At 36.2% G+C, this 18,429-nt stretch overlaps 1 protein-coding gene across 1 annotated transcript in view; it reads right to left on the bottom strand.

Moving 5' to 3' along the window:
- Nucleotides 1–12,833: 12,833 nt before the first annotated feature.
- LOC150105771 (sister chromatid cohesion protein PDS5 homolog B-like) overlaps nt 12,834–18,429 on the bottom strand; it is a 699,562-nt gene continuing 693,966 nt past the window's right edge. The window contains exons 27-28 of the mRNA XM_090394553.1: nt 13,176–13,287; nt 12,834–12,868 (exon numbers count right to left, since the gene is read on the bottom strand). Coding sequence (XP_090250679.1) covers nt 12,834–12,868; nt 13,176–13,287 — 147 coding nt within the window. The remainder of the gene's footprint in view (nt 12,869–13,175; nt 13,288–18,429) is intronic.

Here is an 18,429-nt window from a genome sequence, read left to right as displayed (position 1 = left end):
CACCCCCATACACAACTTGTTGATACCTATCAGATAGCCAGTCTCCAATCCAATGCACTAATCTAATATCCAACCCCATCTGCTCTAGTTTGACTATCAATTTATCATGAGGTACTCTATCAAAAGCCTTTGCGAAATCTAAGTATATTACTGTGTATCCTTCTCCTCTGTCCAAGGAAGCAATCACTTTATTGTAATAAGTAGATAACTAAAACATGACCTCCCTTTAGCAAATCCATGCTGTGCATCAAAGATAATACCATTGTTGTCAATACAACTCTGCATCCTAGTTCTTACAAGCTTCTCCAACAACTTAACTACAACATCTGACACACAGATAGGCCTATAGTTTGATGCTTGAGTTTGATCACCTCCTTTATGAAGTGGCACAATCTTGCCCTCCTTCCACTCCTTAGGGACTTCATTGAGTGCAAGACTCATATTAAAAAAATATGTCAAGGCAGGTGTCAACTCCCAGGCACTGACACCTGTATACGTGGTGATATATTATCAAGTCCCACAGCCTTATTAACATCTAGTTTACTCAACTCCACATACATCTCTTACAGTCAGTCTCTCCTCCCCATCATCTACTGCTCTCAATCTCTCCATGAAGTCACATTCACAAGAGTGAAAGATCTTTATGAACTGCTCATTAAGTATCTCCACCTGCAACAGCTGTCTTTACACCATTTCCTCCAATCAATGTCATCCTTCCATAATCATTCTTTCTTTTGCTGGCTACATATTGAAAGAACTCCTTAGGATTCTTTTTGGCTTCATTAGCTAACTGCTGTTCATATCGCTTTAGCTACCTTCATCACCCAAGTCACCCTCCATGCCTGGTCTTTGTAGACCTCATGGAATTGGGGATTTCCACTTCTCTTATGCTGCCTCCACAATGCCCTCTTTCTCTGTATCACATGCTTAATCTCTTTATTCATCCATCTCACACCTACCTTATTTAACCTTCTACCTCTTGGAATACACTTAGACATTGCATCTACTAGACAGTTTTTGAAAATCCCCCAAGCTGCATTGATCTCTTTTCCAGCTAACTCCTCATTCCATGCTACACCTGCAAGCTGTCTCCTGAGTTCTTCATAATCACCCCCCCCCCCGTAGTTCCACACACACCCTTTTCTCACACTGCTGGCAACCACCCAGGTAATCACCTCATGGTCACTCTCTCACCAATTGGTGGATGATTTGACACCTCATTTATAATTACATCCTCTGATGAGATGACCAAATCCAAGACCCTCAATCCTTGCATGCCCTCTGTTACATACTGTCTGAGGTAGTTATCCCTCAAAAACTCAAGAAACTCATTTTCTTTACTTCCAGTTGCTATCTCATCATTCCAGTCTATATTGCCATAATTAAAATCACCAATAATGATCAACCTTTTCTTATTTGCTTGACTAATTTGAATATACATTTCATTATCACCACCATCCACATTACCTGGTCTATAACAACATCCAACCAAGTATTTGATTCCATTCACCTCTATCTCACACCATACCGCCTCAAAACCACTGGCACTATTTCCCTCTTGCATCTCTACTTTGTATGGACATAACTCTTTCTCTATCATCAATAGCACCCCCCCCCCTTTTTACCCCTTCTATCCTCACGAAACACATCATACCCTTCCATCTCTATTCCTGTTAGGATGTCGTCCTCTTCCAACCATGTCTCACTTATTTCAATAATCTTTCGGTGAACAGATGCAATTAATGCAACCATTTCATCTGCCTTGTTTCTTATACTTCTAGCATTTGTATACAAACACAACAGCTCATTTCTGGATCTACAACTAGTTCAACTGATACCACTCACTCGATGTGATCTCTCCATGCTTGACTGGGGCCATTTCCTTTTCTGCTTATTCATTTCAAAACCCTTTTCAATTCCAACTGCTTCCTCTTGATCCCAGGTCATCCCATTTCTTTCCTGTCTACACATGCTCTCACCTCCTCTCGGAGCATCCACCTTTCTCAAGCTGTGTATCCCTGTCCACCCTGAGCCTTCCTGTTTCCCTGCTCCTCTTGCAAACCCATTCTCTCATTTTCTATACTCATACCACTCACTTCCTCATTCATAACCAACTCTTCAATCTCTCCTGTCTTACTCTCCCTCTTCCACATCACTTCCTGCTTGATCTGATTCATTCTCTCTCACTCTACTCACTTCTCTACCTTCCAGCAGCAGTCTCTCCAAGCGACTCACACCATAACCACTTAAATGCAGTCCATTGCTCCCATACAGTTCACTTCTTCCTTCAAACTCATTCCACACATTAACAAACTACACTCCCATCTCCTCACACATTTCAGCCAGCATATCATTCATAATCCTTGCTCTCCACTTCATCTCACCACAGTCATACCTAGGCAACATGCTGACTACCATTCCTGCAATGTACATGTTTGGTAACTTCTAAGAACAAGACTGCATAGTCACTTTTCCCAATTGCAGGCAGAGTGTCTATCTTAGTTATGGTTATATCTTCTGATGCTATTATCAGATTCAGAATTCTCAAAGCTACTTGTCCCCCTCTATAACTTGTCGTTTCATGCAATTATTCCTTAGCAACCATATAATTTCCACTTGCATCTTGTCAAGCCTCCCCCCCCTTTCCTCCCTCCAATCTATATCCTCATAGTTAAAGTCTCCCATAATAATTGTTTGACCTGCACTCATTGTGCTAATCTGCTGATACATGGATCCCTTGGTCTACAGCAGCACCCAACAATATATTTTGCTCTATTGACCTCTATCTCACACTAGACAGTCTCAAATGAACCATCTCCCCCAGATCTAAATTCCTCTTTAATTTCTTCTTTACTCTTCAGCTATCATCAGCAATACCCCAACTGCTGTCCTATTCCCTCTATCCTCCCTGAAAATACAATACCCATTACATTTTATCCCTGTAACTATATCATTTTCTCTCAACCAGGTCTTGCTGACACCTATAATGTTTGGCCAATTTCAGCTGAGCAATGTCAACCTCCTCTCTCTCTTATTACTAATACATCTTGCATTCTTGTACATGCATTTTAACATTCCCTTGTGCCGATAATTACCCTTGTGTAATGGCATTACCAACCCATTTTAATCGGAAACCAGTGAAATCGCATTCAGAACTGAATAATCACCCCCCACACACACTCATTTCTCACAGGTGTGGCCAGATACATGCCTGACTGCAATCCCCCTCTAATATATCTCTACTTTCTCTAATTTTGCACTTCCAAACTTTCACTAAACAACACTTTCTCCAAACCTCCAACTAAAACGATTTAAATGTAGTCCATCAGGCATATAAAAGTCATTCTGTCCATCAAATTCATCCATACATCAATAAACTGCACCATTCTTCCTGCACAATCTTCTCATTGACCCATTAGCAAGCATGGTCCTTCTCACCTCTGTCCTATCATATTGAGGCAGCAGACTCACAATTTTTACTTCCTTACTCTTCATTTTTGCTTCTTTCTTTCAACTCTTTCACACCTTCGCTCATTCCATATTTCTCCCCTTTCAAATCACTTGTTGCTGCCATAACAATCATCTCTTTCACTTCTCCCTTTTGCAAACTTATAGTGTCACTCATATCCTCGATTTTTGTACCTGTGAAACTTTTTTTTATTTTTATTTTTATTTTTTTAATCATTCTCAAGACTCACACTTTAATACTTTCTGAATTCACATTTTCTTTCATTCTCTTGCCTCATGTGCCACAAGAGAATAATTTCTCAGGTTGCTCTAGCTCAGGTTTTGTTCTGTGAAGGCTGCAATGTAAATGCATTATTTCACTTGTTACTTCATCACCCACATTACTTTCAGCCACTTCTTTCGGACTCTCATTCCATGCACCATTATTCACTATTTCCAATGTGGCCAGAACATATTCTCTATCTAACCTTACATCGTTAACAGTCATCAATTTATTTTGTAGCTTTCTACATGACTAGTATTTTTTGTACTATATAGTGTAAACAGGACATTATACAGAGCATATTTAGTCTCCCCACTTAAGCTACAAGGTAACTGCTAGAATGATGAATGTAGGGGAAGATGAGCTGATGGAAAATCACGTTTAAGACAAGAATACATGTTATTTCTGCAGTTATTCATCATCTGCATGGATCACATCAAGTGAAGTAGCATTAAACCATTAAAATTAGAGATATTAATATTAAAGTCAAGTTTTTACTCTGTGCAGGTGATTATGCATCTTCAGGATCATGTTGATTTTCATACTAAATAAAAATGTGGTATGAAAATTAACAAAAAAAGCAACCTATGAAGACAGGCAGGAATACAGAAAGCATTAAATGCATTTACAGCAGAGAACTATGCAAGAAGAAATATAGTAACACATCTCAACTATTTAGGTACTTAATGAAGATGCAAATTAAATATGGAAATATAGAATAAGTGATGCATATATATTAAGGAGCAGTCAGTTGAATAAATTTATATGGAATAACAGCAAAAAAAAAAAAAAAAAAAAAAAGAAGTACTAAACACTTGCAGTATGCAAGACAGTGTTTAAACCAGTTTTAAGTTATTATTATTATTATTATTATTATTATTATTATTATTATTATTACGGGTATCTCCATGGAGTCAGCAGACTCATCATCGGGAGACCCAAACTAGCAAAACAATATCTGTCATATCTCTTCTTGAATTCATTTACAGACGAAGAGCTCACAACTAAGTCAGGCAATGAATTCCACTCATTCACCACCCTCCAGGCAAAAAACCTTGTTCTGACACCTTTGTTAACCACACTCTTCTTTAATTTCCAGAGATGACCTCTTGTTCTTCCATCACTTTCACACAGCTGAAACATTTCCCCTGCATCAATCCTATAAAAACCTTTTAGTAATTTGAATGTTTCTATCATATCCCCTCTTCTTCGCCTATCAACCAATCTCTGCAATCCACAAGCTCTCAATCTATCAATGTAGGGAGCATTTTTTATATCACTCACCAACTTGGTCACTCTTCTCTGAACCCTCTCCACAGCCTCCTCATCTCCAAGGAATCCAGGTGACCAGACCTGAGCACAGTAATCCAAATGTGGAAGTATCAATGCTTTATAAAGGGGAATAATAACCTCTTTATCTCTGGATGTCAGTGTGTTCCTCAACAACCAAGTAATCCTATGTGCAATCTTGGACACCTTAGCAATGTGTCCTCTGAACTTCATCTCCCTATCTACCAATACCCCTAAGTCCCTAGCCTCATCAATCTCTTGGAGTACCTTTCCATCGATGTAGTACACAGCTGGTAATCTTTTAATCCCAAAATGCATGACTTTACACTTTTCCACATTGAACTGACATCCATTTTCTTTTGCCCATTTTACCAGCTTATTTAAATCCTCCTGCAAACTTTCAACATCAGCTTGATTTTTTATTGCACTACACAACTTTGCATCATCAGCAAACAACTGAATATCTCCCTTTAAGCCGTTTCCTATATCATTTATATACAAATTAAACAACATTGGCCCAAGCACAGAGCCCTGAGGCACACCACTGGTCACCTGCCTCATTCTGGACTCGGCTCCTCCATACACCACCTTATGGTATCTCTCCCTGAGCCATTCTCCTATCCATATCACCAATTTAATATCCATTCCCATCTGCTCCAATTTGCGTAACAGTGTTCTATGGGGTATCCTGTCAAAAGCCTTAGCAAAATCCAGAAGTACCATTGTGTAGCCAGTTCCTTTGTCCAACTCAGATGTTATTCTATTATGAATAGTTAATAGATTGCTAAGGCAGGATCTACCTTTAACAAAACCAAGTTGGCCTCTATAGAGTATCATATCCTGATCCACCCATTCTTGAATTTTGTCTTTAACCAACTTTTCCAATACTTTTACCACTACTCCTGAGATGGTGATTGGTCTGTAATTCAATACCGCAGTTTTAGAGCCACCCTTATGCAAAGGAACCACTTTGCCTAACTTCCACTCCCTAGGGACCATACCAGAGTTCAAACTTAAGTTAAATATCCAGGTGAGAGGGGTTGACAATTCATTTGCACATTCACGCAACACCCGAGCTGATATTCCATCTAAGCCTACCGCAGTGTTTGCATTTAAGTTTTGCAATATATTTAATACCTCTGATTCTTTAGCTTCAATTCTCACATTAGGTATTGCTGTAGGTATAGAGATATCCTCACTTGGGTGATAGACTTTTGAAAAGTGATCACTCAGTAACTCGACTATTACATCTGATTATGGATCTGAAAGTGATTAGAAGTAATACAGTTCATCAAAGAGTTGGAATCACAGATATGAAAGATTAGAGAAACTAAGGGAGTGAAGATAGCATCAACTGAAGAATCATGCAGTAAGTTTTTTACCTTGGGTTTATTATACATTAAAGATGCCAAGAAATTGAAGCATGGAAGCTGGGCAAGAGCGTGGTTGACAAGGGTGTTAGAGCTAGGTTTTTTACTTGGAGAGTGGTGAATGAGTGGAATAAGCTTCCAGAGTCTGTTGTGGGTGCTACGACCGTGAATGAGTTCAAGGTATGATAGATACTGTCCGAATGTTGAATAGTTGTTCTTGACATGATGTAAGGGCCTCCCTCGATGAGTCTGTCGACTCCTTGGAGTTTCCCAGAACAATAACAATAATAATAATAATAATAATAAAAATTATATACAGTGAAACCTCAGTTGTCGAACTTAATTCATTCCCGAAGGCTGTTCGGAAACCGAATTGTTCGAAAACTGAAACATTTTCCCATAAGAATTAATGTAAAATGGATTAATCTATTCCTGAACCCCAGATGATTGTTTATTTAAACCTTTACAACAGTACTTCATGCATAAGATCGTATACAAACATAATGAAAATGCATAAAATCTTACATAAAAAGAACAAACACAATAAATAGATAAAATATAGACGAAAATTGATTGCCTCTTTATTTTTTGAGTATTGTACAGATCATTGATTTCGCCTTACCGAACTGCATAGCAAGATCCGAGACACCAACGCCATTTTCATGTTTGGATATGATTTATTTTTTCATCTCTATCATGGTTCTAACAACTTTTCTTTTCGCTTTGCTGCTATCACTATTCTTCTGCAGTCCCATGGTGGCTTAATTAATAATAATTTATGAAAAAAAAAAAAAAGAAAGAAAATCAAGAAAACTCACTGCAAATTCGATAAGGTATCTGCATTGAACGAAGGCTGCCGGCTAACTGACGCTTTCCCGCCTTACAGCTCAGCACGCAGAGCTCGTGGTTGCTGTTTGTCTGTTTGGGAACCGAAATTCTGTTTGGAAAATATGTTCAGGAACCGAATTGTTCGAGAACAGAGGTGTTCGACAACCGAGGTTCCACTGTACTTGGTTTTAATCCTTTTCACATGCAAAACATTGTTTTGCTTTTTTTGGGAAAAGTACTAGCTTGATTAAAATCAAGTATATAATTTCTTGGTATCTTTAATGTATAATAAACCCAAGGTAAAAAACTTTCTACATCTTTCTCTCATCCAAAGATTTTTTTATTAATAAGCTTGAGTGAACACCTTTTGGCTACTTGTATATGAGATATATATATATAACTTCTGCATTACTTCAACCTTGGTATCTCTCCTGGGCCTGGCTCCCACTGATGAGACATCAATAAAGGTCAAAACTGGTCTGGATAGTGGCCTTTCCCATTATGCATAGCATTATACATGTCTGAAAGGTTGTGTGCTTTGCATTATGGGATACATACTAAGGCAAGTGATATGAAGTCATTAGCCTCTATATACAAGTAGCTCAGATGTGAATATATTTCATGAGCAAAACATTGTTTTGCTTCACTGGGAAAAGGAGTAAAACCAAGTATATAATTTCTTGGTATCTTTAACGTATTGAAGAATCATGTTAAAAGCTGAGATATCAGAAATAACTTGATATTATTAGCTATCAAGAATGTGTGAGCAGAGCAAACCTAAGGTAGCCTGGTCACTTAAACAGAATGGTCGAGGAAATGTTAGTAAAATATTTAAATGCCAGGGGACAGGAAAGAGGTCCAGAGGAAGACCAAGATTCAGATTGATGTATACAGTTGGTAGTGGCTTAGAAGAGTGAAATATACACCTGATAATACTGGGAGACACAACAAATAACATATTAATTTGGAGGAAAACTGTTGATAGGAAGTTAGTAATACTGTAACATTAATTATTAGTAATATCACAGTATTCCTTGCAGGAAATAATTATAAGGTGTTCAAGTAAATCTGATCATTCAAGTGTAATTTTTATTCAAGTGGACTAAGATAATTTAACTTTTACAGGTTACTAAATCACAGTTACTTGAAATGTACTAGTTTAATAATTACGAAAATTATGCTAATATTTCTTACTGGCATTCAATGCATTTTCAGAGTAACTGATATCTTTGAAAAATGACAGAAGATGAGAGAAATCTAAACACATTTGTTGATTGGTTTATTCTAGGTCAGTGCTTAGTACCAAGAAAGTATTAGGACTAGTGCAGAGTGACTGGAGAGACCAAATATTTGTTATTACAATGGTCACTTTCTTCAGTGATGAAGGAGTTAGACATTTAAATATTCCCTTTCAATCAAAAGCAACAGCTATTGAATGAAATTGTACATCTGAATTACCTCTGATCATTAATTTATTTTGTTCTTTGTAACCTGCCACCATTATTTTAGTTTTTGCAGCATTTATATTAAGTCCATACTCAAATAAAACATAATCCGTCCAATATGTTTTAAATCTTGTTCATTATCGGCTAATACAGCCATAGAATCAGTAAAGCATATTACGTGTCTGCACTCCATCTACAGTTACCGTCTTCATTTCTTTTTTTTTATTACTTTCATTGCATTCTCTGTATATTATTATTATTAACCTCAGAGATCCAAGGAGTTAAAAGACTTATAATGAGAGAGAGAGAGAGAGAGCCACACTTTCATTCAAAATGATCATCCAACTGTGCTTTAAATCCCCCCCCCCCCCACAATACATTCCAATCACCAACCACTTTCCATGCAAAAGAATCTGCTCCTCATTCCTTGTTTACATCCTCTATATACAGCTTTCAGGGATGGCATGTTCTATATCCTCATCTCTCTCTCTCTACACTATGAAAAATCTACTTCACATTAATCTGGTAACAACTCATCACTAACTTGTACGTCCAAATCCTGTCCCCTATCCTTTTTTTATATTCACAAGGCTCTGCAAATTGTAATCTTTCCATTTGTCTTCATATTCCACATTCCACAGATACAACACTGACCTAGTGAATATACAGATTGAAAAAGTAAGGGTGATAATGCACAACCTTGTCTTACATGTTTCGTTACTTCTTCAGATGTTTCATTTTGCTGTATTCATATCTTTTTCAGGTTGACATAAAATTTCTTCATGTCTTCTATTTCTACAATTGATTCTAATTTCGTTCATTATTTGAACAGCTTGTTTCATTGTGCATTATCAAATGCCTTTTCTAAATCTATAAAGGACATGTACGTAGAGCCATTTACTTCTGTTCTTCAGTCTATCATTATTCTTAAGGCTAGTATTGCTTCTCTAGTTCCCTTTCTATTCTGAAACAGAAACAGGTCGTCATCTAAATAACATTCAATGTTTGTGTTTTCAACTTCTAAAAACATGTTGCTCTTAACATTTAAAATAAAATAAAAAATGATGGTACAACATGACAAAATTTCATGCCGGCTGGGGCGTCGCCTGGTTAAACAAGGCCCAGAGGAAGACCAAGATATAGGTGGATTCATATGGTACAAAGTGCCTTAGACGATAGAAATATAAGATCTGATAATGTTGGAGTCTTGACAAGTGACAGACTGATTTGGAGGAAAATTGTAGATAGGAAGTTAGTAATGATGTAATTTTTTCATGTAGTACTGTCATATCCTGTACATCCCTTGAGGGTACATGGCAGGAATTTGATGATGATGATGAATTACACAGAGCAAGCAAACATAGCTATTAGTCATTTATCTCTATCCCACATCTAATGATGTTTAAAAACAAAATGGCCAGCGACCATCATGTTGCTGATGGAAGTTTTTTCACTTGGCTATGCTACCAATTATATATTTGGTTTAATCCTCACCACCTCTGGGTCTGGCTCCCACTGAGGAGCCCTCGATAAAGGTTGAAACCGGTCTGGGTAGTGACCTTTTCAATAATGCACAGCATTATACATACCCATAAGGATATGTGCTTTGCATTATGGGATACTAAGGCAAGTGATCAGAACTTATACTACCTTTACCACGAGTTGCCCCAGTTCTGAAAATATTTCAGGTGCAAACTTTGTTTGCTTACACTTGGATAAAGGATTAAACCAAATATATAATTGGTAGCATAGCCAAGTGAAAAAACTTCCATCAACTATCTCTAAATCCAGAGAATAAGGTGTTGACACCTTTAGGCAACTGGTATATGGTGATATGACTTCTGCATTACTTCCACCTTAGTATCACCACCTCTGGGTCTGGCTCCCACTGACGAGACCTCGATAAAGGTTGAAACTGGTCTGGGTAGAGACCTTTTCCATAATGCATAGCATTATATATACCCATAAGGATATGTCCTTTGCATTATGGGATACTAAGGCAAGTGATCAGAACTTATACCACCTTTACCATGAGTTATCCCAGTCGTGAAAATACTTCAGGCGCAAACTTTGTTTGCTTACACTTGGATAAAGGATTAAACCAAATATATAATTGGTACTATGTTGCTGGCTTGCTGTGTACATAATAAAAGGTTTTATGTTCTTTTTTTATTCTTTATCTTAAACTCTTTAAAATTCTTAATTTATTTAGATTAAAATGCACACTGGTATGTCAAAATCAATAATCCTCATTTAATATAATCCCATTTATTTAGCATCTCTGTGACTAAGTTGGATAAATTTTAAAGGGGTGCTCCATCACCAAAAATAGTTTTGTTTTCTCTGTGTAATTCAATGCTTGTTTTTAATTCATGTTTCACGATATTTAGTATAAATCTTTGATGCATGATTAAATAAACTCAGTGCCTGATAATTTTTACAGTTTGTTGCATTAGCTGTCCTGAGTTTTGTTACTATCAAACTTTTAAAGAAATAATGTACTTCCTTTTCCTCTTGATATATTAACCATATCATTTTAAATAAGGCTTCTTATATTGAATCTTCCAGTTTTTTAAAAATTTCAGCTGATAAACAACATGGTTTTATAGTTGATAACATACCACACAAAATTACTGGATATTATGCTCATCCAGTAACTCTTGTCTAGAACTTCTTTTTAACTTCATATTCTGGTTTAATAATTTCTCTGATTATATCTTCTCTATTTTATAAGTCTTCAAGATATTCCTTCTATCTTTTTTGTTACCAGTAATAATTTTCTGATTTTGTCTTGTATGTTACTTTTTGTTTTGGGATTATGGGTGTATGCTGCAATTACTTGATATGTGTTCAGCTTTTCCCTTTTTTAATTCAACTGCTTGACATATTTTTCTATCCAGTTTTCCATTGCTTTTTTTGTAATCTTCTTTAATTTTATTTATTGGTCTTTGAATACTATTTCTTACATTCTATAGTCTTATTTTTTTCCTTTCTTTTCATTCTGCTATTAAATTTAGTATTTCATTTGTAGTTCACGGCTTCCATGGTTGTAATCTAGTAAATTGTAATATTTTGTTAACTGATCTTTTAATTATTTCTATATAACCATCGTCTTTCTTACTTAATTAGTATGTAATCTGGATCTTTTTTAAATTCATTTTTTTATATTTGAGATCTTTAGCAGTTCAGTATTCTTTTCTTTTCTTTATTCTACATTTTATGCTTTATTTCTCATTTTGCAATAATAAGTGAGTAGTCATTATACATTTCAGATCCTGAGAAGATGTAGCATCATTTTGTTGGTTCCTGTATCTCTTCTTGACTAGTATATAGTCAATCTGGTATTGTTCAACATGTAATGGTGATTTCCACATACAGTGTGTTTGTTTTAGTATTCCAAAGAAAGTGTGTTATCAACTATAAAACCATATTGTTTATAAAAATCTAACAGTTTTTCTCCTCTTGCATTATTTGTTTTCTAAGTTACCTAGTTTCTTCACTTTTACATCCTCTCCAACCATTGCATTAAAACTTCCTATTATAATATAATAAATAATTATTCTTTAACTGATGCTATTAATTCCTCTAGTTGTTAATATACATTTTCCATCTCTAATCTTCAGAATTACTTGTTGGCATGTACATCTGAATTACAAAAAAGATCCACTGCAATTGTTGTTAAGGTTGTCATCAATATTCTGTCACCCAGGTTGTATTTTTTACTTTCTTTCCCCAGTCTTTTCTTAGAACAAACCCACATCATTTTCTTTTAGTTCTTTTTTAGAAACAGACTAAAAGAAAATCTTTTAATTCTTCTAATTTCCATATTTTCAACATTATTCTCATATTCCAAGTTACAATCTACACTGGTATTTCTTTACACTCCTAGCATATTTTTCTCTCTCTCTCTCTCTCTAGATGATTTGCTGTATTTTTTTCTCATCTCTTCATCATGAACATTGATCATATGCTACCCAGAGATCCTTAGCATCCCTGTCCAATTAAAGATATGCTAGGAACTCAAGGTCATGGTTTGAAGCATATTGTGCAGAAACTAAAATATGCTATCAATAAAAAACAAAAACTTGCAACAGTTGAATCTCATCATAACAAACTCAGGAAGACCAAAGGAATAGTTTGCTACAGTGACAGATTTCATTTAATATCGTATCAATCATTAAATCTGACTAGAATTTCTTCATAATCTGTTGAAGTGAGAGTTAACTATATCTGACTTCAGAATGTCCACCAAAGAAATTAGCAAAATTCAGAAAGGAGACTTAAATCATTTTTTTTTATTTTCTATTAATCTTATTTATTCATTATATTAAAGAGTAAAAAAAAACAACAACATTAAAATTAAAATCTAAAACAAACAAACAAACCTATTATTTTTAGAGATGCCAAGAGGTTCTTCATTTTCCTTGGATATGTATTTTTTTTCTTTATTAAGTTTAGCATCTGGGTCGTTTTCCAAATCGGTATCATTAGATTTCCCACTTTTGTTATTACCTCTTAATTTATTTTCTGATGACTGACTAGATCTATCAGGTGAATTAACCATTTTGGTCCCGACAGTCTCTGTTTGCTTGGTTCCGATAGTTTCTATTTGCATTCCACACTTCTAAACAATGAAAAATTATTATTATTTATTTGTTAAACTTCAAAGTGCATAGAAACATAGTACAGAATAAATGCAATTAAATATTATTAACACTAGACCTCCACGGAGTAAAAACTTATCATCGGAGGTTCACACTGTAACACACAAAGCCCATCAAATCATGTTTTATACTCATTCAATGTATTCATCGCACTGTCAGGCAATGTATTCCACTCACCATGCAAAGAACTCCTTATTCCTTTTCTCACACCCTCCTTATAGTGACTGATTGCAAGGATGGATGCCCCCTTGTTCTACTCTATTCTCCCATTCTATGAAAACATTTTTCCACATTAACCAGGTAACAATCCCTTACCAACTTAAACATCTCAATCATACATCCTCTCTTCCTCCAATTCACGAGGCTTTGAAAATTGCATTCCTTCCTGCTTTCATATATCCCATATCCTAAAGACTAGTTACCAATTTAGTCTTCTCTGGACACTTTCTTATATATTCTCATCACTATGAAAAAGAGTGTACTAAATCTGTGTACCATAATCCATGTGAGGCCTGTTCAAGGCCTTATACAAAGAAACCACAACCTCTTTATTTCTGCATGTTAAGGTCCTCTGCATAATTGCCATAATTCGATGTGATGACTTCACAACTTGTGCAATGTAACCACTGAACTTCAGATCCTTGTCCACCACCATTCTCAGGTCTCTTGTCCCCTCACCTCCACCAAAATTTCTCCACTAAGTGTATACCAAATGGTATACACTTAGTGTATACCATTTCCTCACCAAGTGTATACCAAATAGTATACACTTGGTGGGGAAATTTGGTAGGTATATCATTGTTGCCTACCAAATTTCAGAACCTTATACTTTTCAATACTGACCTGACAGTTCCACATATTTGCCTACTCATACAAACTATTCAAGTCCTCTTCTAAGGCCACAACATTTGCTTGATGCTTCATCACTCTCCCCAGTTTTGCATCATCTGCAAACAGTTGTATATCACCAGTTAGACCAGTCCCAAACAATAGTCCCAAGTCACTTTCCTTTTCAGGGATACTGAATCCTATACAAAACTTGCTGATACCTACCTGAGAGCCAGTCACTAATTCAACTCACTAATCTAGCATCCAATACCATCAGCTCCAATTTATTTACCAACTGGTGGTTCTGCAATCTACGAGGCATGACTATTAAATAACAAGACTGGTTGCAAAAATGCGGTTTATTATTACAACTGTACAACTTAACTGTTTCCCCTTCAACATACTCCCCTCCTCTATCGATACACTGTTGCATACGAATTTTCCATTGGAAGCAGTGCTGCAAGTCATCAGGTGTTATCTGCTTCAGTAGTGCTGCCCTTTTCTCCTTTGCCTCATCTACTGACTGAAAATGGGTGCCCGTCAATGCGGATTTCAACTTTGGAAAAAGGTAAAAGTCACATGAAGCTAAGTCTGGCGAGTAAGGGTGATGGTCCAACAGTGGGATCTTCTTATCAGTCAGATACTGCTTTACAGACAGTGCACTGTGGGCTGGAGTGTTGTCCTGATGGAGAATCCAAGCATTGTTCTTCCATAGATCGGATCTCTTCCTCACTCATTCTCTCAGCTTGGCCAGAACCTCAAGGTAATAATGTTGGTTAACTGTCTGATCCTCTGGTGCCTATTCAACCATTACCGCATCATTGATATAAAAAAAAAAATGTCTCATCACATGTGATGATCTTCTCCTACAAGTCTGGCTCTGCTGTCAGCCGTTCTATGATGTCAGTGCAAACTTTGTTTCCGGAAAAGTGAATTCACACGTGTTTCTTTTATAACTGCTTACAGACTAACTATGAGCGACAGCGAACAATGCTTATCTCAACTACTTCTAGAACATTCAAGGTCATTCATGGCACAAGCATATCCCACTGCTACAAGTACATGATTCCCAGTGCACCTTGTCTCGTTATTTAATAGCCACAACTTGTATCAAAAGCCTTTGCTAAATCTAAGTACAGACATATCCTGAGATATGTAAATTCATAGATATATAAGAAATTCACTCAGCTACACATGCTGCACCACAGCAGTTCCTGCATGTCTTTTGCTGTGAACATACCTATATTATTGTTGTGCTTATTTTCATGTTTTTGGTGTTTTTTTCCTAAATATTATTCACAATGGCCCTTGAATCAAAACATGAACCATCTCGCAAATGTACTATAATCGATCTAGAGATTAAATTACAGATATTAAAGAAATAAGAAAATGGACAAAACTTATCAGGTATATTATGCAAACTCAGTCTTGCAGCATTGACAGTAAATACCATAGTAAGCATTTATATAAAAGAACATATTAAATCAACAGCCTGCATGAAAACAACCATAAAGTGAAGGCACACTAACAGATATGGAAAAATTGCTTACAATATGGATGTAAGACCAGATCCAGAAATGTGTTTCTTTGAGCTTTATGACAATACAAGCTAACTCAAGAAGTTTATTTATATGAAAAAAAAAAATAATAAAAAGCAGGGATAAGGAGTTCTTGTGCTACTGTATAAAGCACTGGTCAAACAGCATTTGGACTCCTGTACTCAGATTTGGTCACCTGGTTTTCATGTGAGTTGGAAACATTGGAGAGGGTTCAGAAAGCCTAGTGACTAAGACACTATCAGGAACTTAAGAATGTTACTATCGGGAAAGAGAGGTTAAAGGAATTTGAATTGAAGAGTTTGGTGAATAGAAGGAAAACAGGTGATATGATAGAGAAGTATAAGTAGTTATTATTATTATTATTACTCCAAGACCTCATTGAGTCAAAGACTCATCTGGGAGGTCCTTTTATCACACACACACAGCTCATCATAGTGTGCCTTGAACACATCTTACCAACTTGTAGGTCTCTATCATATCTCTCCTCTTCCTCCTGTCCACCAGACTCTGCAAATTACATCTTCTCAATCTTTCCTCATACTTGACATTCTAGAGGTCAGAAACTACCTTAGTCAGTCGCCTTTGACCCTTTCCAACATCTCTTCATCCTTCTGAAAATCCGGTGACCAAATCTGGGCACAATAGTCCATGTGTGGCCTAATCAAAGCCTTATACAACAGAACAAGAATCTCCCTACTTCTACATGTCAGTGTCCTCTGCATCATTCCCAGAAGCCTTTGTGTTGTCTTCACAATTTTGGCTATGTGTTCCCTAAATTTCAGATCCTTATCCATTATCACCCCCCCCCCAGATCTCTTATTTCTTCCACCTCCAACAATATATCCGCACCAAGCATAAATTTTGCATCCCATTTTTGTTTTCCAAATTTAAAAATTTTATATTTTGCAACATTGAACTCACATCCCCATTTCCATGCCCAATCACTCAATTTATTCAAGTTTTCTTGTAAGGCCACAACATCTTCACTTCCCTTCATGGTTCGTCCCAACTTTGCATTAATCTCCATCCAAATCTTCACCTATATTAAGGAGATTTTATTGGATTAATAGACAGGGATTATAAAAAGAGTAGAAGGTGAGACAGGAAACATCAAAGGCCATTCCTGGAAGTTGTGTAAGAGTGTGGTGAAGAGGAGTGTGAGGAATAGATATTTCACATGGAGAATTCCATTCCTGTGGTTCCATTAATGAATGAGTGAATAGAACACATTACTGGAATATGTTGTTAAGGCAGGGAGTGTTAAGGATTTTAAGGTTCAATATGATAAATATGTTGCCATTTGAATGAACTTCTCATAATGAGTATGATGACTCCATGGAGGATTGTTGATGATGATAACAATAATATTAATAATAATAAATCCATTACAAGTCTGCAGGATTCCCTGAGTAAACTGAGTAACTGATGTAATAAATTATTATTATTTATAATAATAATAATAAAATTAATTGAAATATAATACAGCAGTAAATGATATCATTAAAACGATGTCATAATTTACTTCATTTTTCATCATTATGAATTTCTGACAGTCTCACCTCCTTTTGATAATATAATGATATCAACTTCTTCCCTGTGACTGAAGACAATGGTATAAGGGCAACTGCTGTGGAAGATATAGTGGAGATACTTAAATGAGTAGTTCATAAAGGAATTTCATTCTTGTAAATGTGACATCAGAGAGATTGAGAGCAGTTGATAATGGGGAAGGAGAGAGAGACTGACTGTAAGTGAGCAAGAGGTGTATGAGGAATTAAGCAAACTAGATGTTAATAAGGCTGTGGGACTTGATAATATATCACCATGTATTCTGAAGGAATGTACCAGGGAGTTGGCATCTGTCTTGATATATTATTTTAATATGAGTCTTGCACTGAGTCGAGTTCCAAAGGAGTGGAAGGTGGACAAGATTGTACCATCTTCATAAGGAAGGTGATAGAACTCTGGCATCAAATTATAGGCCTATCTGTGTGTCAGGTGTTGTGGTTAAGTGTTGGAGAAGCTGGTGAGAACTAGGATCCAGAAGTAGGTTGACAACAATGGTATTATCTTTGAGAGACAGCATGGTTTTGCTAAAGGGAGGTCATGTTTTATCTTTGAGGGAACAGCATGGATTTGCTAAAGGGAGGTCATGTTTTATCTTTGAGGGACAGCATGGATTTGCTAAAGGGAGGTCATGTTTTAGTAATCTACCTACTCATTACAATAAGGTGATGGCTTCCTTGGACAGAGGAGAGGGATACATAGCAGTATACTTAGATTTTGCAAAGGCTTTTGATTAATTATTATTATTCGTGACACCTCCAAGGAGTCCAAAGACTCATCGTGGGAGGACACCTACTGTACAACTCTCACTCCCCTCCACTACACCGAACCTCTACAACCAATCATCTACATCAACGGCACGTGCCCACCACCACCACTAGTATTTTTTGTCTGAAAATTGTATACGTTCTGAAGGGCCAATTTTTTCACAGAGAAAGTTTTTCATTGTTCCTATTCCAAAAAAAGTGTTACCTTCATCTTTAGCTAACTACATTTTCAGAATCTTAATAATTGGAAGCACTTTTGAAATTAAAGCAACATTTAAACTGCTGATTTTTGTAATTTCCTCAACAGGTTCCAATAAATTGAGTAGTGGTTCCATTAAAAAGCACTGATTTGAACTTAATGTATTTAAATTGTTGTTGATTG

This window comes from Typopeltis vanoorti, chromosome 6, assembly GCF_054136105.1.
Source record: "Typopeltis vanoorti isolate ZY-2024b chromosome 6, IOZ_Tvanoo_1.0, whole genome shotgun sequence".
In the NCBI taxonomy this organism is placed as follows: domain Eukaryota; kingdom Metazoa; phylum Arthropoda; class Arachnida; order Uropygi; family Thelyphonidae; genus Typopeltis; species Typopeltis vanoorti.
The sequence above is the reverse complement of the archived record's forward strand: the minus strand, read 5'-3'. Positions and strand labels throughout refer to the sequence as shown.